Source organism: Aspergillus fijiensis (assembly GCF_003184825.1).
Source record: "Aspergillus fijiensis CBS 313.89 unplaced genomic scaffold BO72scaffold_82, whole genome shotgun sequence".
Taxonomy (NCBI): Eukaryota; Fungi; Ascomycota; class Eurotiomycetes; order Eurotiales; family Aspergillaceae; genus Aspergillus; species Aspergillus fijiensis.
In genome coordinates, this window is record NW_024469058.1 from 37,614 (window position 1) to 57,129 (window position 19,516).

At 52.3% G+C, this 19,516-nt stretch overlaps 9 protein-coding genes across 9 annotated transcripts; 4 read left to right on the top strand and 5 right to left on the bottom strand.

Moving 5' to 3' along the window:
- The first annotated feature begins 244 nt into the window (after window positions 1-244).
- BO72DRAFT_453012 (putative RSC complex subunit Sfh1) lies at window positions 245-2,776 on the top strand. The gene is made up of 4 exons (XM_040945882.1): window positions 245-850; window positions 963-2,129; window positions 2,203-2,287; window positions 2,355-2,776. The coding sequence occupies exons 1-4, from the start codon at window positions 483-485 to the stop codon at window positions 2,451-2,453; spliced, it is 1,719 nt and encodes a 572-aa protein (XP_040796105.1). The 5' UTR covers window positions 245-482; the 3' UTR covers window positions 2,454-2,776.
- Window positions 2,655-5,326, bottom strand: BO72DRAFT_472700 (uncharacterized protein; the record flags this gene model as incomplete). Its single annotated transcript, XM_040947156.1, has 5 exons — window positions 2,655-3,825; window positions 3,890-3,922; window positions 4,503-4,759; window positions 4,820-5,061; window positions 5,140-5,326. The coding sequence occupies 5 exons, from the start codon at window positions 5,324-5,326 to the stop codon at window positions 2,655-2,657; spliced, it is 1,890 nt and encodes a 629-aa protein (XP_040796106.1).
- Window positions 5,327-6,720: 1,394 nt separating this feature from the next.
- On the top strand, window positions 6,721-6,998 carry BO72DRAFT_501299 (4F5 domain protein; the record flags this gene model as incomplete). Its single annotated transcript, XM_040948967.1, has 3 exons — window positions 6,721-6,783; window positions 6,844-6,928; window positions 6,958-6,998. 3 exons carry the CDS (start codon window positions 6,721-6,723, stop codon window positions 6,996-6,998), a joined length of 189 nt encoding a protein of 62 aa, XP_040796107.1.
- A 134-nt stretch (window positions 6,999-7,132) lies between these two features.
- BO72DRAFT_453016 (uncharacterized protein) lies at window positions 7,133-8,842 on the bottom strand. The gene has a single exon (XM_040945883.1). The coding sequence runs from the start codon at window positions 8,679-8,681 to the stop codon at window positions 7,572-7,574; it is 1,110 nt and encodes a 369-aa protein (XP_040796108.1). The 5' UTR covers window positions 8,682-8,842; the 3' UTR covers window positions 7,133-7,571.
- Window positions 8,843-8,885: 43 nt separating this feature from the next.
- BO72DRAFT_453017 (guided entry of tail-anchored proteins factor 1) lies at window positions 8,886-10,235 on the top strand. Its single transcript, XM_040945884.1, has 3 exons — window positions 8,886-9,209; window positions 9,304-9,490; window positions 9,687-10,235. The coding sequence occupies exons 1-3, from the start codon at window positions 9,123-9,125 to the stop codon at window positions 10,022-10,024; spliced, it is 612 nt and encodes a 203-aa protein (XP_040796109.1). The 5' UTR covers window positions 8,886-9,122; the 3' UTR covers window positions 10,025-10,235.
- A 958-nt stretch (window positions 10,236-11,193) lies between these two features.
- Window positions 11,194-13,041, bottom strand: BO72DRAFT_453019 (RNA-binding protein). Its single transcript, XM_040945885.1, has 3 exons — window positions 12,739-13,041; window positions 12,041-12,674; window positions 11,194-11,983 (listed from the first exon to the last, which is right to left on the bottom strand). The coding sequence occupies exons 1-3, from the start codon at window positions 12,770-12,772 to the stop codon at window positions 11,266-11,268; spliced, it is 1,386 nt and encodes a 461-aa protein (XP_040796110.1). The 5' UTR covers window positions 12,773-13,041; the 3' UTR covers window positions 11,194-11,265.
- BO72DRAFT_440448 (uncharacterized protein) lies at window positions 13,031-13,732 on the top strand (the record flags this gene model as incomplete). Its single annotated transcript, XM_040943450.1, has 4 exons — window positions 13,031-13,132; window positions 13,189-13,365; window positions 13,460-13,565; window positions 13,626-13,732. 4 exons carry the CDS (start codon window positions 13,031-13,033, stop codon window positions 13,730-13,732), a joined length of 492 nt encoding a protein of 163 aa, XP_040796111.1.
- Window positions 13,733-13,875: 143 nt separating this feature from the next.
- BO72DRAFT_453020 (uncharacterized protein) lies at window positions 13,876-15,030 on the bottom strand. The gene is made up of 2 exons (XM_040945886.1): window positions 14,468-15,030; window positions 13,876-14,411 (listed from the first exon to the last, which is right to left on the bottom strand). The coding sequence occupies exons 1-2, from the start codon at window positions 14,588-14,590 to the stop codon at window positions 14,115-14,117; spliced, it is 420 nt and encodes a 139-aa protein (XP_040796112.1). The 5' UTR covers window positions 14,591-15,030; the 3' UTR covers window positions 13,876-14,114.
- Window positions 15,031-16,261: 1,231 nt separating this feature from the next.
- On the bottom strand, window positions 16,262-17,939 carry BO72DRAFT_453022 (putative sterol carrier protein). Its single transcript, XM_040945887.1, has 2 exons — window positions 17,281-17,939; window positions 16,262-17,214 (listed from the first exon to the last, which is right to left on the bottom strand). The coding sequence occupies exons 1-2, from the start codon at window positions 17,772-17,774 to the stop codon at window positions 16,332-16,334; spliced, it is 1,377 nt and encodes a 458-aa protein (XP_040796113.1). The 5' UTR covers window positions 17,775-17,939; the 3' UTR covers window positions 16,262-16,331.
- Between the last annotated feature and the right edge of the window lie 1,577 nt (window positions 17,940-19,516).

Sequence of the window (19,516 nt, forward strand, 5' to 3'; positions counted from 1 at the left end):
ACACCCTCAAAATCATATCATACTTTGAACCTGATAACATAGAATTCTTCATTCTATTTTATGTATTGTCAGCGCAAGCAGACCTGCTATCGTCACTGATGGAACTACAGTATCCAGTATCATTGCTGAGTATCCCCACATACCATCACGTATCATCACGTGCATGTGGTTGACTAGAAAAGGACTAGCGCCGGTCTGGAATCTCTGCCGGCAAAGCGCGACGACCAGAAATGGCGGAGGTCGACCGCGATTACCGTCTAGAGGCCCTTTAGCATCATTCCAATTCTAACGATTTCAATCTGTTCACTTTGTCGCGCAAACCAACTTGCTGGTGCGCATTCCTCTCTACTTGCGATCCTTGGTTTCCTTTCCACATCCACGATTTCCTACTGTTGTCAGTAGCAGTTGCTTCTTCCCTTCATCGCGTTCAAACATTGGTGAATCTGTTCGCCCAGTCGACTTCTGCAGTGTCTGAAAGGGACATGTCTTTGACCAGCTACATGGCCAACATGTCCCCTCTCAGAGGCTATATCACATCTTATCCTCCGCGTCTACGCCAATATGGAAACGCCTTACTTACTCCCGTAATCGCCCCGAGCCAGGCCGGTCCGGCGCCGCGAACCAAGCGAGGAACTGCGGCCATCAATTATGCAGAAGACGGCTTTGATGATGAGGACTTTGAAGACAGTGAAGGTCCTCGGCGTCCCACGGGGCTACGGAGTCTCCGACGAGAGGATTCAACTTTCGACAAGGTCCCCTTGGCCGAAAAACTGGGGAAAGAGGTACATGCTCCTGTGGAGGTTCAAGGGGTATTCCGTGACTGGATGATCAAGCGAATGTTGCGACCAGCGTATGTCCAAACCTCACACCTTTCCGTTACCCAGCTGGCCCTGTTGTTTGATTTGTGAAGATTTGTTTCTTTGCGAGCGCTAACTCTACTCTTCCCTTTGCGCCTTGTCCAGCTGTGCCGATCAATTACAGATCCAGGCGCAACTACCTCTCACCCTTATACCCATTCGAATTGACTTGGAGGTCCCAGCGCATCAACCTCTCGAAGCGTTTCCCCAGCCGCGAACCATGCTCGATCCTGGAATCACAACCACACTGCCTGCATACAGAAAGCAGGACCCATTACCAGCCTACCGAATCAAGGATACTTTTCTTTGGAACCTCCATGAAGCTCTCGCCACCCCCGAAGAATTCGCAATCGGATTTGTTCGCGACATGGACTTACCCAACCCACAGGCGATGACGATGGCCATCAGCAACCAAATACGCCAACAATTGGAAGAATACGCCGGCGTTGCCCTACATCCCTTGTTTCAAAGCGTACCAAGCAAACCAGCCGCTTTGCCGTCGGCCATGTCAAGGGACGTGTCTGCTACACCCACTCTAACCTACGCCGCTACCCCCGACAGCAGAGCCAACCAGGTGACGGTGACGAAGGAACCGTTGATCAATGACAGTTTATTGAATCCCGACGACGCATACAGATGCATGATCAATCTGAACATCAACTTGCAGAACAAACTGTACACCGACAAATTCGAATGGTCACTCCTGCATCCTCCCGGCATGGCGGAGGAATTCGCTCGGATCACCTGCGCGGATCTAGGCCTCGGTGGAGAATGGGTGGGAACCATTGCCCATGGCATTTACGAGGCAGTACTCAAGCTGAAGAAAGAAGTGTGTGAAAGTGGCGGGCTGATCAGTAGCATGGGTGGCTACGGAAACGAGATTGACAACCAAGCGGCTAATGGGGCCGAGGCGGGCTGGCGATATGACCCTGAAGGACTGGGTGATGATTGGGAACCGAAGGTGGAAACACTGTCCAAGGAGGAAATTGAGAAGCGCGAGGGCGACCGTGAGCGGCAAATCAGACGTCTTCGGCGAGAGACTGCCAGATTCTCTTCAACGGCAGGCATCACCCCAGAAGCTTCTCGACAAGGAAGTGGCTATTTCGATGTCGACAGTGAAACTCCCTTGGGCAGAGGCGAGAGGAGCAAGCGCAAGAGGCGGTTCCGGAGTCTGAGCCCGGCTGGTAGGGGCGGAACGCCCGGAGGTCGAGGCACACCCGATACCGGGTCTGGTGCAGGTTACGGCGGAGGTGGTGGAACACTTTCGGAATGGTCTGTCGTCTCCCTCATCCTCATCATCTGCGATGCCATTGTGGTTGTCATATCACTAACACCCAATCGGCAGGGAGCGACAAAATTGGCGGTGCACGAATTGCTTGGTATGGGGTACGGCAGTCTGGGCTGTACGAGACGGACCGACGGGCCCAAGGGTAAGTCAGATGCATCTACTCTATTGACTCTGATTGCGCACCCCAGCTGACCTGCATTGATTGCTAGACGCTCTGTCACAATTGTGGGTTGCTGTACGAACGGGATAAGATTGCGCCGGAGTGGTCAAGGGATCTGCATCGTCATGATATGCCAATTGGACGGTAGTATCTGGGGGGGTTTTTTTTAGCATGAGGTGAATATGACAGAATCAGTCCAGAGAGATGAATCACCTGACGGGGGATGAATTCATGATGAGGAACCGATTAATATATCTAATATAACAAAGAGCATAAAAACCTCTGGCGAATCAAGTTGTCCATATTTGACCACGCACAAGAATTCCCATCAAGGCAACCCAGTCCCCCTCTACTGACCCGCACCATCCAGTCCCTTGGTGATGGTATTTACATACTCTGCAGCGTCCATCCCCAACTTGGCCAGGTCCACCCCGCCCTGCCCAGCCATGGCGCGCGACATGGCACGGACCACTTCCTCTTCCTCCCAGATCGAGGCTGGTGCCGCCGAAGAGGCAGCCGGCGGCGCGCCCGGCCCATCTTCCCTCACCACCTGCCGCGACCCCTCCCGGAGCGCCGCCGGGTTGTCCACATCCAGCGCGACCACCGTCCGCCAGTAGGCATCATCGCGATCCTTGAGCACCCTGTCGCGCACCACCGTGTTGCGGGTGACGCTTAGGGCGTGCAGTTTGGACGTGGCACCGCCGAGCGCGGACAGCGCGGCCGACACGAGCTGGCCGACCTGCTCGGCCTGGGACGGCGGCGCGTAGAAGAACCGGCGGGTGGCGGAGAGGTAGATCAGCAGGGCGGCGATGCCATCCACGACGGCGAGGGCCAGGGGCCGCAGCAGACCCAGCTGGTAATATGCGGCGGGGGGCACGGTGACGGACCCGGCGCGCACGGCGGCGGGCCCCGTCTGCACGGGGTCGTAGCCGAAGGCCAGGTACAGGTCCAGCAGGGCCAGGGCGCCGCCGGCGAGCGTGAACGTGTTGCGCCATCGGCTGGCGTCCGGGCCCGTGAGGGGCCGGGCGGTGACGGCGCCCAGGAGGGCCATGTGGCCCAGATGCGGGAGCAGCACGTGCCACGGCAGGTAGTAGAGGATGTAGGTGGTCGGGTGGTCGAGCGAGCAGAACTGGCAGCGGGCCAGGGCGTCCGGGCCGAAGCGGAGGTAGAGCTTGCGCGCCGGCAGCGAGGTGAGCCGGGCTTTGAGGAGGAGGTCGGTCGCGGTCAGGGTGTTGGCGGGCCGCAGGCGGGCCAGCCGCGCGAACAGCACGTCGCTGGCGGTGTTGATGCGCGAGTGCGTGAGTGTGAAGATGCTCGGCGGCGGGGCCCGCGGGCTGAAGGGGAGGCTGAGCAGGAGGAAGAAGGTGATGGCGAAGAAGAGGAGGTTCAGGGCGCGCGCGGCATCGTGCGGCACGGGGCGAGGAGGGGGCCTGGTCGCTATCGAGACGCGCAGGCTGCGGTACAGGTTGATGGCTCGCGGGATTATGATGGGCGCAAAGAAGATGAGGAATGACTTGATGCTGTTGGAGCCGGAATTCGGGTTATTGGATTGTTTGACAATATGAAAGGGGAGGGAAGTGATACATACGTTGCAAACGAGATCCCGAGTTCAACCATCTTGTCAATGTCTTGTGTAGTCAGGGGGGAGTTGTTGTCGCATCGAGCGGACAATCACTTGCTCTCTTTCTTTTAAAGCAGATGCGATGCACAGTGCAGATGATAGTGTTCCAGGTGGCCTTAAAGTGCCTGGCTGGAGGCGATCAGATCGCCCGCCGGCGCCAAGCGGTAGTGCCTGCGATCCGCCAATCAAGAGGGACCGCTAACTAACTCTAGAGTGAAAATGATAAACACTGGCAGGGCTGCGAAGTTTACTTGCTATCATGGATCGGTACGGTGGATATTTGAGTGTTATACTTACGGCGATCAATGATGGCTTCCTACTTCGATATTGCATACATAAATCTTTAAGGTTCTGATAAGGAAAAAAAAAGAAGTGGAATTGGATATCTCTTAGCCGCTACATATACCAACGCCATTGTGTATGCTCCACTCAACCAGAAAGCACCGGTCTCCTACTGCCAACAAGTTATCCTACCTAGTGGCTGATGCAGTGTCCTATATGCGCCCCCCTTGCATTGCTGGATGATGCGAAAGATCTGGAATTGTGACTCCAGCCGAGTCTCGCGAATATTTGGACGATGCCGCGTCGCTGATATTCATCGGATTAAGTGGCGAGGAAATCTTGAGTGGAAAGCGAGTGCTGTTCCGTTGAGACATGTGTCTCCGCACCGAGCTCTGCGGGCTGTATGTTGGCAGAGATTCCTCCCGCTTAATGCTCAGCTGGAATGACCGTTGGCTTCCAGCTCGCGATACCACTTTCTGGGGCGCCACTGCCCCATAGAGGCGGACATGTCGTGCACTGACTCCGATGTCACAGTCAGAGAACACGAAGCTCTATTAGAGATGGAATTGTTAGCAGCTATGTCAGACTCAGGGTTGTAGGAGCAGGCTTACCGCAGCCACGTTGACCACGCTCATGATCATGGATAATATACCAGCGGAGAGGACGAGGCGCCAAAACGGCATGCCCAGTGATTCCTGGCTTGTCGCCTTCGTGTTGAGGTCGCCCAACACACCCACTCCCAGTACCAGCATTGCGATTGCCAAAGTAATGAAGCCCGACTCCTGCCCTAGTAAAGGCCAATTGCGGTCAAAGTAGGCGCGCAAGATGGGGAGCTCGGAAATGATGAGGAAGACTGGTCACCGGGCAAATCAGCAACTTTGCGCTCGAAAACAAGGCAATAACGGAAATAGAATCGAGACCAAGTACTTACTGCTGACTCCGGCCGTAGCCACACGAGAGACTGCCTCGAAGAAGAAAAAGCTGGTCAACAGCGAGATCTTCACCAGCATCACTGCACTAGCAGCGATGATGTCAAGAAAGACGATTATATTGATGACGCGAATGGCATTGAGAATCACATATCCTGGGCCCGCCAAGGATTCTTGCAGTGAGGCCATCATGATCTGGTCAAAGGTTAAGAAAAGAAGATAAATCTCAGGCTCTAGCCGAGAAGCTTGATCAAGTCTGTGCCAGCCAAGTGTGCATGAATTATGTATGGGTGCTATAGTCTTCTCCAAAAGCGAAACTGGAACCACTGAGAAGAAAAGATACTTGAACGAGAAAGCCAAGTCAAGGGAAGAAAGGAAATAAAGACTGGGCCCGCAGCCGGAGATTATCTGGTGGGAGTCAGTTGGAAGAAAGAGAGGAGGACCACGAGGTCGACGAGGGTGTTAAAGAGAGCCAGGAGTCTCTGGCTGGAGATCTGACGGTGTCGGTAGTGACTGCTTGGTGTTGCTATGGGTAGCTCAGCCCTGAGACAGGCAGGTATAGGGCAACCATTGAATGAGGCTTCCATAAGGAGGGCAACAAAGACAATAATAGATACAATGGGTGAAGGACGGGGAACCCTGAAACACTCTCACAAAGCCTTTGGAAAGATCAGAGCCACTCATCTCAATCAGTTGGATTTCTTCTTGCTTATTTGGGTGGGAATTGGCGCCTAATTGAATGAAATGGAGATGTTCACGCTCTTCGTGGAGGAGGGGCCTTCCTTGTGCGGCTTTGGGCGTCCAAAGGAGTCTGACCCCCAGCGCTTATGGTGCTGATATGGAATGAGAAGAAAGCTTTCATGTTGTTATGTGCGGCTGTAGACAGCCCCTTGGGTGAGGATGGCGCTTCTAATCGGTGGAGGATTAGATGGTCAGTCAGATAGGATGGGCGCTCCCGAGGTGAGGTCTTGAAACGAGCTATGTATAAGCCAATGGATGGGTTGATGAATTAAGCGCCCACCCTGCAGAAATCTGTTAAATTGTTAATAACACCCTCCGGAGGGTTGACTGGTTCCCTCCTGTTATAGAGTTGAGCACTACTATGCACGTGTGAGGAATGATCAAAGTGGGTTGATGTATTAATGGGTAGTTGCAGCTTTCATGCTTCTTCGAGTGCCCAAGCCATCTGTCATATTCATGTACAGATACACACCAGAAGGGCATTGGAGAGAACGAAAATGATGACCAGGTGGAAGTAATCCGAGGTACTCCGTATCCACCAAGTCCTTCCCAGAAGACTGGGGCGGAGGCTAGGCCGGCAGGCCGCAGCAACCCCGTAAAACGAGGGGCGTGGAGAGGCAGAGAGACCGAGAGAGAGAAAGAGAGAGAAAGAGAACCTTCCATACAACTTAAAAAAGAGGAAAACTTTTCCTTCCACAAGGCAAAGCCACCCTCCTGTTTCTTCGGCACCCCAACCAACAGAACCGTACTGTTGGCAGCCCGCTGCACTTTTCTTTCTTTTCTTCTCTGTCTTTCTTTTAAAGTGATACACGGTTTGAAATCATCCGATCGATATCATCACCATGACTCGTGGCAACCAGAGAGATCGCGATCGCGCGAAGAACAACAAGGAGCAGTCCAAGAAGGTGAGCGTCTTTCCATTGCATGAGTGTATCGTCTCTGAAACTAACAATAGTTCTTTCTAGAAATCCAAGAACGAGCTTACTGGTACGGAGTTCCAGCGGAAGAAGGAGAGCGATGCTGCCAAAATGCAGGCCAAGCAGAAAGCAGGTAAGATAATTTCAACTGACCCCTGACAGAGAATGTCGGCCTCCAGATCCTTTGCACTCGATTCCACTGACGCATTCTACTTCGTTTTACAGCCGATGAGCGCCGAGCAGCCGAAGCACTTGCAGCGGCGAAGAAAAAATAACACTTCCCCCATTCTCCTCGATAGAACTCTCCCGGTTTTGTCCTCCCAGCCTGTCCGCCACTTCGTCGCCTCGCAGTCCGGGCACCGAGTACCTCGCCTATATATCCTTCCCAGATCATGCTTTTTGACACCCCTGTTTTGGCTATAACTCTTCGGGTCCGTGCACAATTCATGAGTTGGTCTGCCTGTGAGGCGCACGGCTATGATAGATCGCTTGCGACTATTTCGCACGGCCTCGGGCTTTTTCAACGTGATATGGAGACAACAGTATTCGTTTGGAAGCATGTTATGAGGACATGATAGCTAGCGAGGATTTCATTTAAGTTGGTCACATTTAGCGTTTTCAAGAGGCTACCGCACAAGTCATGCAACATCCTCATGGTCCACATGTATAGGTGTATGATGCGACGAGGTACGCATACTCCATGTCCAAGAGCACGCACGACCCGTTGTTGGAGCCTACAACCCTGTGCCTCTCTATCTGAACGGCTGACCATTGTCCTAATTGACCACTGGGCCAGCAGCCCAGACAGCCCTGGCCCAATCCAGCCAGACCTTCCAACCACCATTCGACCTCGTTCTTGGTAGCGGATGTTTCGCCAACGCATCCCACTGAGACGCCCATTGCCCATCCTTAGTCAAACAATCGCCATCTAAGTTGATTGACGCTGAGTACACAAATATCCACAGACTCTCGCCCTCCCAACCGATATCCAGGGCGAACTGTATCACCTGACGCACTGCGTCACTGCGGATCTCATATTGGGGGATTCTTTCGAGTAAGAACTCAGTAAATGCCCATCCAGATATGTCGGCAGGGTGGGCTATACACCACTGCAGGGCTTTCTGTATCATAGATTCAGCCAGTAGCGTAGAGGCATCTTGACCACCATCACCTGTACCCGACGCGGCACCAACGACCTCCCTTAAATAAGTAAAGGCGTAGTAATTTCGAGGGTGGAGTTCTCCAGCCCGAAGAACTATGGCCAGTTCGTCATTCAAAATCCCTAGGATCACTTCGTGCGAGGACTCATCCGGCTGCTTCAAGGGCCGCCGTTGAAGGCGCATCAAGCGAGTCAGGAGCCATAAGCGATAACTCCACAATGTCGGGGATTTGGTGTGTCGATGCAATGGAGAGCAGAGGAAGGTCTTGGTCAACGAGAGTTCCTTGCTCAAAGCATCGATGAGCGACCGATGACGCTCATTGTCAGAATCAGCGGGATCGTGGCGTTGGAGAGAAGCAGTCAGGCGTCTTCTGCGCCAGTTGCATGCCGTCAAATGCTCGCAGTCAAAAAGGAGAATGATCTCTGTGGACACAAGGAGGAGTTCATCCGAAGGGGAATTCCAGTGCCCAGGTTGAGAGGGAATGTTCTCATGTCCAGGCCCATCGAGGGACTTCCCGTTCAAAGCGCCGAAGAAATTGCGTCTTGCTGTGACGAACGCCTGGACTAGGTAATTCTTGGCGATGCCAACCGAGGTACCATCCTGTAGGAGGGGACCTAGACCAGGAGGAAGTATCTCGATCTCGAGAACCTCGTTGTTTTGGTATCTAGCTGAAAGGATCTGGGCGAGGTCATGAAATGCGGCTTCATGATTTGAAGGAGGGGACATTGGGCATCATCCAGCCTACTGCATAGCGGCCATCAAAAGAAAGAGAAAGCCCGTAGTCTTCCACCAGTCGGTACGCAGCAGAAAGTACTAGGTAGGTAGTCTACCTAGTCAATTGGGTGATTGAAGAGCCGATGTGTATGGACCGGAGACTGAAGAAATGCCGCAGCCGACGGGCGGGTTGAGAAACGTGACAACGTCATTCCGATTTCCCTTCCGCAGGCTTGAGGGTCAACTTTTGTTCTCGATCTGCTTCCGTGTGACTCTGGACATTTTTGGCTACATCTCTCTGACTTATCATTTACGACCCGAATCCGGTTGGAAAACCTGCGCCGCATTGCATACGCGCACTCAACACGGTCGCAGTTTTGTGGGCTTGCTGTCCACTTTCCACCGAGACTTCCCCTCTCCTCCATTGTCAACAACCATAGCACCCGATCCATCATGTTGCCTCTTGTGGGGATTGTGCTTTTCGTTCACATTGCCATCTACCTTGTGAACACCGTCGGTGCGACCACGATTGACAACCTAGTACGTTGACCTCGGGAATTACCTTCAATGGTTCCCTTGACTACGATCCACCTATACGAGAACATATGTCCTAAAATGATATGATTACGTCTAGTTATGGCTTCTCTACCTGAGACTCCCGACCCCAACATCTAGGAAGTTCCGCGAGCAAAACCGTCTGAAGCGCGAAGTTGTCCAACTGAAACGGGACATGAACAACACCAGCTCGCAAGACGAGTTTGCGAAATGGGCCAAGCTACGAAGACGACACGACAAAACGATGGAGGAATATGAAGCCATGAGTACGTTCTCCGAGCAAAATCGCCTACTATTTTCTTCTTCTTCTTCTTCTTCTTCTTCTTCTTCTTCTGCAGTGTCGTAGCAGAGCCATGGAGGGGAGTGATGCACGCACCCACGCACCCACGCACCCACGCACCCACGCAAGCTATTTGTGAAGCCCTTAAGCTGACACATTTATGTCTTTACCAAACAATTCAGATAAGGAGCTCGCGTCGCAGAAATCATCTTTCGATTGGGGCGTGAAAGCCGTCCGCTGGGTCGGTACAAGTGGCATCAAGTTCTTCCTGCAATTCTGGTACTCGAAAACGCCCGTCTTCATGCTGCCGGAGGGTTGGGTCCCGTACTACGTGGCCTGGATTCTGTCGTTCCCCCGCGCGCCTTTCGGGTCCGTGAGCATCCAGGTTTGGAGTAATGTTTGTGCCACGGCGATCACCACTCTGGCCGAGATTGTTACGGCATTGCTGTTGCAAACGGATAACGGAGCGGCGGAGCCTGTTCCTGCTGGTGCTAGTGCCGAGGAGAAGAAAGGGCAATGAAGGACACGAAGACGACGGGGGAGAAAGGGGTTGTCTTAAGAGAGACTACTGGATGAGCACAAAGGACAATTGTATAAAATAGAATGACGGTGATGATAATGGCTCTCATTATTTCTCACATTTGGCAAATATTGAACTCGGATTCGAGTGTATCCTCATGATATTATGTGATTATTATAAGAGAGTAAAAAATCTCAAATGAACTAGGTAATGCGACAATAATATCAAATGCTCATCAGATATGAAAACAATCGTTTATCGTCAATAACTCCTATACCGTAGTACGGAATCTCAGGGCTTGACTCTATGATTGGTATATCATCACACGAACAGAGAAAAAAATGTGCATGAGTCCGACTCCTTCGACAGAGCATCTGTGATCCTGCGTAATCACCGCTTTCCATAAGCTACAGACTCGTTGGGGAGAAAATGAAAAAAAAAGCATAGATGAACTCCTCGCCTCAAGAATGAGCCCCATTGAGTTAACCACCACCAAACCCCAAAAGGGTTCGGTCGTGAGCAATCGCATGACTATCCAAACACGACGAAAGGCAACCCAGATCAAAGCCCCTCTCCAGCACAAGCCCGTACCGCCATTGTTTCCGCCGAGAGAGGGTAGGACCTCTTCCGACGTCGGATACGAATGCGAGCATTGGGAGGGAACAGGGCAATAAGCCGCTATCGAATTGCTTCTATGGCGGCGCGTTTCCGCATTGCCTGACTGGGCCCACAAGGGACGATTTAAACAGTCAGGGTGTCCGGGGACTTTCCCAAAAGCTGGTTGAAGAGAATTCCCCGGGGGGGTTTCTCTGTGTGTGAGCTTCGAATGCGATTCTTTGAGCGAGGAGTTGGAAGAAAGAAAGAGAGAAAAGAAAATCAAATGGTAGAAATGCCGTAGCTGCAAATTTATGCGAGGTTAGTCAGTGGGCCCGGCTAGACTGGTTACAGCCTAGTGTAAATCATGTGACTGTGGTGGGACCCTGTGGCCTCAGGCGGCCGACTGGTCGGAGGTGAATCTGCGAATCACAAGATCGAGACCCTTGGAATACTCCTGACTTCATATTGCATGCTGAGAAAGGCACCTGTGACTTGCATGGAGGTGGAGCGAACTTATACGGATATTCCTCTATTCATGCCTAGCGAATAATACAATGACCATGTACAATTGAAATCAATCAACTCCGAGCGATATTTTAAGCGATGAACAACACAACAATGACATTTTAGATAGAATGAAAGAATCAAGCGGTAGCCTTGGACTTGACCTTCTTGCCGGCCTTCTTAGCCTTCTTAGCGGCGGGTGAGGCTGCGGCTTCAGTCTTCTTCGTTGATGGCTTGGCGGTCTCTTGCACAGCAGGGGACTGAGCTGCCTTCTTCTCCTTCTTGTTGGTCTTCTTAGGGGTATCTTCAACGGCCTTCACTGCTTCGACCTCCTCGGTTTTAGGAGCCTCGATAGCCTTGCCAGGTTCCTCAGCTGTTGGCTCGTCGGCCTCGATAGCCTTGCGCTCTTGCACAGGAACTTCGTCCACGCTCTTCAGTTGAGGAAGCTCCAGATCATATCCCAGAATGCTCTTCAGCTGCTCTGCCTTGGCCGCCCGTTTTTGCTGCTCCTTTTCAATGCGATCCGACCACTGCTCTCTCGTCTTGCCCTGCTCAAGTCGCCTCTTCTCGATCTTGTTCCACGGGGTTCGCTTGAACCGTCTGTTGGCGCCCTTCCAGATCTCAGGGTGCAGACGCTCCTGTGGGACAAATTTACATTTCAGGAGGTGTTTGTACAGGAGGTAGTTGTCCATGGTAGCCGCAGCGACCTTAGCATCGGATTCCGAATCGAACTCGATGAAAGCGTAATGTTTAGAGCGACCGGTGGTACGGTTGCGGGAAAGACGCAGGCGGGTGACAGTACCGAATTGGTTGAAGTAGTCACGCATCTGGTGTTCGTAGAAACCGTGGGGAATACGTCTGAGAATAAGGCGGTTAGACGTGCGATGACAACAAGTAGCAGTACTTAGTACTCACCCAACATAGATCGTACCGGGCCCCTCTGACTGGTCGGCATTCTCTTGCTGCTTCCTCACCTTGCGCTGCGCCTTCTTCAAGTCAGGGATCTTGGGCAGGGGTTTACTCTGGTCGAAGCCCTCGTCGTCGGAGTCGGCCTCGTCACCGCTGCTCTCAAAGCCGCGGATCAGAGCAGTTGTGCGGTCGTCTTCTTCACCCTCACTCTGGCTTACATCCGAGGCGGCAGACTCATCCTCATCCTCAGAATCTTCTTCCACAACAGGCTCGACCTTCTTGGGTTTGGTGTTCGCTTTGGCAGCTTTTCCTTTCGTGGCAGCGGCGGCGGTCCCATCTGACTTCTTTGACTTCTTGGTGCTGGGTTTCTCCTTGCTAGCCTTGACCTCGGTAGACTTTGCCTCTGGCTCACTCTCCTCATTGTCACTGAGGAAGTCGGCGGCACGCTTACGGGGCTTGACCTGTCTAGCCGGCTCGCCGTTGACCTTCACTTTCGACGAAGTTTCGGCCTTGATAGGTGCCTCGGTCTTCTTGGCCTTCTTGAGAGCCGGCTTGGGAGTTTCCTTAGGAGGTTGAGCAGGTTTGGCGTCGACCTTCTTGGTCTTCTTTGCGGGCGAGTCGGCGGCAACGGCGTTGGCAGCTGTCAGTGGTCAGTCGCAGGGGATCAATTAACGCAACAAGCAGGGAAGAGAAAGATTACATACCCTTGCGCTTCTTGTCTTTCTTGTCCGGAGCCATCCTGTTGTGATCTGGCGTAGAAATGTAGGCTGGTGTTTAAAGCGCTACAATCGGCGGGCTTTGCGAAAAGGTGCGGGAAACTTTTTTTCTGCTCGCAATTTTTCCGCCGCCAAGCGGTGAGTTCGAGCCCGGCCGGCCGACCATCAGTGAATTTCACTCGGCGTGGCTGCCGCTGACTACTCCAGTCAGTCTATCTGTAGGGAGTCAGCCATCTTATCCTCATTTGTCCCCTCTCTTTGCTGCCTCTTATTCGATGCCATGGGAAAGTCTAAGAATGCCAATCGGCCACTGACACAAGAAGAGATCTGGGATGATTCTGCGCTGGTCCAGAGTTGGGATGAAGCTGTCGAGGAATACAAAGTATGAGCTCCTCTGTTGGGGGCACGTGATCCAAATGCTAACGACGACCACGACAGCTCTATCACAGCATCCAGGCAAGAGGAGAGAATGTAGATGATGTACTGAGAGAGGCGGAGGCTGAAGCGGGCTCTCAGGATGTCTTACCAGCGCAAGAATCGGATGAAGCGGTTGATAGCATGGATCATGACGCCGAACCGCCGTCTGTAGTTGATGCAACTCCTGCTGAAGCAAAAGTCACTGTCGGTTCTCAACAGGCCCCTACTCTTCAGACCTCGAAGGTAAGTCTAAAACACCGTCTTCTGGACTGCATATGCTCACTTCTTTCAGACAACAGGGCAGACATCCGCGGCTGCAAATCCAACAATTGCGCCCACTGGCCAAGGCTTCACTCCTGCAGGAGCAGTGCCTCCGCCTCATGCCGCTCTAGCACAAGGTAAGGCTCTTGTGGTACTCAAGTCAGGGCCGGTAGCAAGGTACTGACGCCGGCGAATAGTGCAAGATGAAGGCTTGAAGAATCTCATGATGGCCTGGTATTATGCTGGATACTATACCGGTCTCTATGAAGGGCAGCAGCGAGCAAATCAAAATCAAGGTTCCTGAACAAACCTGTGGCTTTACTGCATGGCCCTACTATATACCCAGAGCTATCATGTTGCCCATGCATGGGTTGCAATCACGGAAATCGCCCATAAGCGAATGTTTGCCTATTGACTCGCACGGAGTATTTCTGCATAGCCGACATTTTCGTCTCATAGCACTGAATTCTTATTTCTTTTTGCGGACTAACTATCCTATCGAGTATTTTATGGATACCAACTCGCGCGACTAAACGAGCTCCACCAAGCAAACCCAAAACCAAAGTGGGAAAATTCACAATTATCATGCCTCATACATAGCACCGTAACAACAAAGACTTTAACACCAAAGCTTGGGTTTCCCGGCAGTTGCCTATGCCGGCACAGGGGCGAGCACCCTCGGGGCATCACAGACCGGGGAGACCACCGCCGCTCAGCAGACCGCCGACAAGGGGTAATTTCGCAAAAGGGTTGTCGTTCACGATGTGAGTCTTGCTAGGCTTGGGAGACTGGGCGGCAGCGCTGGCAGCAGGAGTCGCCTCAGTGGGAGTAGTGGAAGAAGGACTCGTGTTCGCATCCTCCATCGGAGCGTTCTGGTTCTCAGTCTTGTCGGCGGTTGCGGAAGAGGCATCGTTGGACTTGTCGTTCGCCTCCTGGGTTTCCTTGTATTTCTCAATCATCTCCTCCATCATCTTGGTGGCGGACTTGAGTCAAATATTAGCATACGCCGTCGAAGCCAAATCTAGGGCTGGATCTTTACCTCGATCCCCTGCATAGCGTAGTCGCTTTCATTGGCGACATCGTCGCGCTTGACAGGCATGGCGGACGCCATCAAAGCCATGAAAAGGCAGAGCACAAGGACGGAGAGGCTGAAGCGGGCCATTGCGATTTGCCAAGATCAAAAAAATATTGGGGGTTTGAAAGTTAAAGAGTGGACAGGCGTACTAGACGAGGTGATCTATAGCCAAGGTTGACAAACAATGAATTGGAAAGGAAAGAAGAAAGAGAGAAAGACCTCCGAACGACGACTGTAAAACTGAATCCGAATACTTGCCTGGTTTTCTACAGGGAGGAGAGATGAAGTCAAGATTTATAACTGGCATCTTGCCAGGGCCTTCCAACTAGGAGTGAGGGCGATCATAGGGAGTGCGGCCACTCGCGCCTCCTCAAAGCATTGGAATTGAAGATCCGAGTTTCTATTGTCACCCTCTCAAGACTCGACGCCCCTCCCTCCCCGTGCGACAATGCACCAGCACCTCGCGGCAAGCCAGTCATGGTTCTGTACCTTGATTGCAGGAATGCAAGGGGCGGGCACACCATCAGTAAGTTACCATTGATCCACGCCACCGCAGCCTCCTGCCGCCTTGGTTCAGCCAGGCACCGCGCCCTGTGAAGCTTATTATCAGTCAATTGAGTACGTACTGTACATTCCAAGCGGGATACTGATCCTGGCCATGATTGCCCTAGGAATTGCACGACATAACCACCTCCCTCGATCGAATCTTAAGGGATGGTTTTGTTCCACAAGGATGGCCCGGTTGCTGACTCGCTCCGTAGCGCATACCTGATAACTAATGGTTGCAACGCGCACCGCACCCTCTCTTCCCTCCATCAGGGATGGCTGGCAGACTTCAGGTCTGATGTTGAACTGTTCTACAAGCTTGCATTCCGCCAGCGCGAGCCAACGGAACAGGACCACTTATAACAATTCTACGGGTTTGAATGTACCTCCCTGCTTTGACACGTACCGCCCCATTTCAGATTGACAGCGGACGCAACACGAGGGAGAAAGAAAATTGGACAAGAGAGTCCAGGGGGTTCAATTTTGGCACAAATTTGACCTCGAATATCATGGAGAGTATGACGGACGAGACTTCGAAAGTGCCTTTTGCAGTCTAAGCTACGTGTCGATATATCCTGTAGGTTAGTGCGCACAGAACGAAAAATAAGAAAGGTTGAGCAAGAGAGCATGGCTTGACACAGGCGAATCGAGGAAAATCATCTTTTTCCAGGATCCGAGCTAGTTTCAAGCTCTCATACCACGCAAGACTTGTTGCAACATCCAACTCTATAAGAGATAAGAGTTGTTGGATATGCGAAGGCATGGAAACGATGTAACGGGTTTTTCAAACAAGGGATGTGTGCTCAAAAGCGAACCCAACTACAGCGTGATGAGATGGCTAGACCAACCCTGCGCCACGTGATGGGATTAGAACGAGCATGCGAAAAGTTCGCTCTTGGTCTCGAAGCTAAAATTTGCAAACAGAACGTGCCAAAGGGCATCTATCCGCAAGGGTATGTTGGAGACCTGGTATGATAAAAGAAGAAGGAAAATGGTTGAGCTGTGAAGATGCGCGAAAATTTAAGCAGCGCGGTGGACCGCACCCGCTTATGTCAGCTACGCGCGTGCGCGCGCGGCGCAACGTGCTGCCGAGAGGATCGCGGTTACACACAAGGGCATGGCATGAACTTGAGACTTGAGAGGAACTTGAGAAAGTGCATCAGTCGATACCAATAGTCCAATGACTTAGCTTTACAGCTTGTACTGTACTACATATCCACAATGCTATAATCTACCCCCAGTGCCCACAGTTGCCCTATACACATCCTTCGAGCTAGAAGCGTTAGAACCGCGCCAGCACCCGGTCCTGCGTGTCGGCCAACGCCCACTTGTCCCTATGTTTCCGACTCTGGACTGATCGAGCTTGCTCTGCTGTGAAGCCCTTGGCTTCTACAGCCGGGTTGTACCCAAGCCCCGTGATCTTTGCCACTGTCTTTGATGGTACTGGTGTTGCGGCCTTGCCATCTGCTCGCTTGTATACGGTGACCACGACGGCACCTCCCAACCCCAGGTTGTGCTGAAGGGCGACATCTGTGCCGTCAACCAAGCGATTGTTGGCCCAGCCACGCAGGTGCCAAACAAGCTCTGCACATTGCGCCAAGCCCGTTGCCCCCAATGGATGACCCTTGGAGATAAGGCCTCCAGAAGGGTTAATGACCATCTTTCCACCATATGTGATGTCGCCTTGTCGCACCATTTCGTGCGCCTTTCCCGGCTCACACAGCTCTAGTGCATCGATGGTGATCATCTCGTTGGCAGAAAAGCAGTCGTGTAGCTCGCACACCTTGATATCCTTAACGTTCACTCCCGCCTCAGCTGCTGCAGCTCGGCACGCATTGCGAGCCATGCCGAATCCCATCAAGTCAATAGAGCTGCGATCATACACGGAGCTGTGATCAGTGGCGAGCGTCTGACCCGCAATCAGGATTGCTTGGTCTTTCAGGTGGGGACGCGCCTCAAGGAAGGCTTGGGAGACGACCACAGCAGCGGCCGCGCCATCAGATGTTGGACAGCATTGCAGCTTCGTCAGAGGTGCGTGGATCATCGGCGACTTAAGGATCTGGTCAAGAGTATATTCGTCCTGAAATTGGGAGTATGGATTGCGCTTAGAATGCTCGTGGTTAATCCGCGCGATGTTGGCAAAGTCTTTGGCTTCAGCACCATACCTGCATGTGACGATTTAGTTCATTCCTTTCAACTTAGCAGCGATCGGTTCCAGACCACACACTTACTTCTCCATATACTCGCGACCAGCGTTGCCGAACATCTGTGCTGCACCTGGGGCATTCGTGACTCCTCTAGTCTCGGCCATCATTTTGCCGAACAGGCCGGTCGGGTTCGCGCGATCGCTGTAGACCGACTGGAGACTACCGGGACTCATCTTCTCAAAGCCAACAACCAGGATGCAGTCTGCGGCCCCGTGAGAGACCAGCGTTCGGGCCATAGCTAAACCTGTAGACCCTGTGGAACAGTTGTTATTGACATTGTAGATGGGAACCTGCGTGAGTCCAAATTGATAAAAGACGCGCTGCCCGCAGGTACTATCTCCGTACACGTAGCATGCAACCCCTTGCTCGACCTCGTCATAGTTGATGTGGGCATCCAGCATAGCCTTGACCCCAGCTTCAAAACCCAGCTCTTGATAATCAACCTTGCCACGCGGTTTTATGAACTTGGTCATGCCAACGCCCAGAACGTAGGCGGGACCTGAAGGCTTCTTGCCCATGTTGATCGGTCGGAGAACGAAATGGGGGGAATTCTTTGGCTTGCGATCCGATTCCAGTCAGCGCGAATTGAACCTAACATATGTGTCAAGAGATACTCTGCTGGAAGTTGGTTGACTTGAGCGACGCGAGATTCAGGAGGTAGTATGGCAGGCGTAGTTATGTGTTTTGATGGTGGTAGTGCAAACATCAAGTGGTCCGATGCGGAGTAACGCTCCTTTTTGCGGGGAAACCGCCTACGGGACCGAGGTCCCGAGGGTAAGCCCCCCAAGCCCCCTTCCCCACTTACCTTACCTTGCATGAGGATTAAACAATAATGATTGAGTTTATGATTGAAATCTCCTATTTTCGTATCGCAGAACACATTGGCGAGATTTCTGGTTCTTTATGAATGTTCAGTATTTGGATCCTGTCACACCTGAGAATGGATCATATCATGCACGAGCCCAGGACATAAAGATTGAGCATATATATACCTATAAACTGTACAGTACTTGTGGAACCCCGAACTGAGGATCTCGCATAATATATGATGAAAACAGACCCTGGCTGCTAAGACTGGTGCTACCATGAAATCCGCAGTCAACCCACTGGGCCAACTCCCTGTCTACTTCTACTTTGGGTATCGAGTAGCCTGACCGTGGACCACGCTCCTCTTCCCCGTTGTCTTGTTTCCTCGAGATGCATTGCGGTACGAAGCACGGGAGTCGCCCACCAATTAGCATCGACACAAATCGAGTGACCATAGCGTTGCTTTCAATAATTGATTGCTACAGAATCCTGATCCATGATCCCAAGGGTGTGTGCACCTCTCCGTGGATCGACAATGCCAACCAAGTCTCGGAGAGATGATTCGTTCAATCAAGACAGTGAAGTGATCAGAGGTATCACCACCAAGACTTTGTCTTGCCTAAAGAGCCAATGATGATCGTGGAGTCCTCGATGCTGGTATTTTGACCGACCCAGCACAAGATAAATTACGACACCAGTGCCACGGCCCAAGCAAGAGCTTCCATGGTTGAGTAGCGATCATCTTATCTGCGCGCGCATGTTCGAAGGCCCACAGTCTACCATCAGCCCGTTGCTGGCGATCTGAGCCAAGCTTTCGATAAAGAGTGCCGAGTCATGAAGTGAGGGAAAGGGTCATCAGGGAAGCATGGTGGTGATCGTTTATGTGGTTAACTTGCATGTGAAGCTTGTAAGTTATGCTTGTCGCGACAAAAAGAGGAGAGGTGGGAGGTGGGGGAAATTATTCAACACCTCGATGTGGCACACCACATACCCCAGAGAGGACTTGACTTGCCTGCCCAGTTCTTGCCACATGTTTTGAATGTGGGCTGAAGACCGCTCGCTCTACTTGCTCTTACACTATTGTACATATCTTACTCGAGTATATACGAGTAATCCACATGTAGCAGTAAACTCCGGCAGAACAACCGACTGGCATGTTTTGCATCCGTATTAGGCAAGGACCACAGGACTAGAATCATCAACCATCAGATCCCGACTGGTAGCTTGCAGTGTGGTTCAGCCAGGGCGGGGTAGAGTCATTGATGGACTGATTGATTGATTGATCGATCGATTTATTCTTATTGCCCTCGATGCCGTAGACGATCCGTCCGGGCGGCGGGTGCAACCACCGCAACCACCGCAACCACCGCAACCACCGACCGGACTGGTTTGGTCCGCTGCAGCTCCCTTTCCTTCTTTGCCACATCGCTCAGTGTTCAAAGTCTGTCATATT

What these genes read in the sequence shown, in the direction of transcription:
- BO72DRAFT_453012 (XM_040945882.1), top strand. Translation starts at nt 483, where the DNA reads ATGTCTTTGACCAGCTACATGGCCAACATGTCCCCTCTCAGAGGCTAT. An exon ending in GGTGGAACACTTTCGGAATG is followed by an intron (nt 2,130 to 2,202) that starts GTCTGTCGTCTC and finishes CCCAATCGGCAG; the next exon opens with GGAGCGACAAAATTGGCGGT. An exon ending in ACGGACCGACGGGCCCAAGG is followed by an intron (nt 2,288 to 2,354) that starts GTAAGTCAGATG and finishes ATTGATTGCTAG; the next exon opens with ACGCTCTGTCACAATTGTGG.
- BO72DRAFT_453016 (XM_040945883.1), bottom strand. Translation starts at nt 8,681, where the DNA reads ATGTCCCCTCCTTCAAATCATGAAGCCGCATTTCATGACCTCGCCCAG.
- BO72DRAFT_453017 (XM_040945884.1), top strand. Translation starts at nt 9,123, where the DNA reads ATGTTGCCTCTTGTGGGGATTGTGCTTTTCGTTCACATTGCCATCTAC. An exon ending in CGACCACGATTGACAACCTA is followed by an intron (nt 9,210 to 9,303) that starts GTACGTTGACCT and finishes GATTACGTCTAG; the next exon opens with TTATGGCTTCTCTACCTGAG. An exon ending in GGAGGAATATGAAGCCATGA is followed by an intron (nt 9,491 to 9,686) that starts GTACGTTCTCCG and finishes CAAACAATTCAG; the next exon opens with ATAAGGAGCTCGCGTCGCAG.
- BO72DRAFT_453019 (XM_040945885.1), bottom strand. Translation starts at nt 12,772, where the DNA reads ATGGCTCCGGACAAGAAAGACAAGAAGCGCAAGG. An exon ending in GAAAGACAAGAAGCGCAAGG is followed by an intron (nt 12,675 to 12,738) that starts GTATGTAATCTT and finishes GACCACTGACAG; the next exon opens with CTGCCAACGCCGTTGCCGCC. An exon ending in CCCGGTACGATCTATGTTGG is followed by an intron (nt 11,984 to 12,040) that starts GTGAGTACTAAG and finishes CCTTATTCTCAG; the next exon opens with ACGTATTCCCCACGGTTTCT.
- BO72DRAFT_453020 (XM_040945886.1), bottom strand. Translation starts at nt 14,590, where the DNA reads ATGGCCCGCTTCAGCCTCTCCGTCCTTGTGCTCTGCCTTTTCATGGCT. An exon ending in ACGCTATGCAGGGGATCGAG is followed by an intron (nt 14,412 to 14,467) that starts GTAAAGATCCAG and finishes ATTTGACTCAAG; the next exon opens with TCCGCCACCAAGATGATGGA.
- BO72DRAFT_453022 (XM_040945887.1), bottom strand. Translation starts at nt 17,774, where the DNA reads ATGGGCAAGAAGCCTTCAGGTCCCGCCTACGTTCTGGGCGTTGGCATG. An exon ending in GGTCGCGAGTATATGGAGAA is followed by an intron (nt 17,215 to 17,280) that starts GTAAGTGTGTGG and finishes CGTCACATGCAG; the next exon opens with GTATGGTGCTGAAGCCAAAG.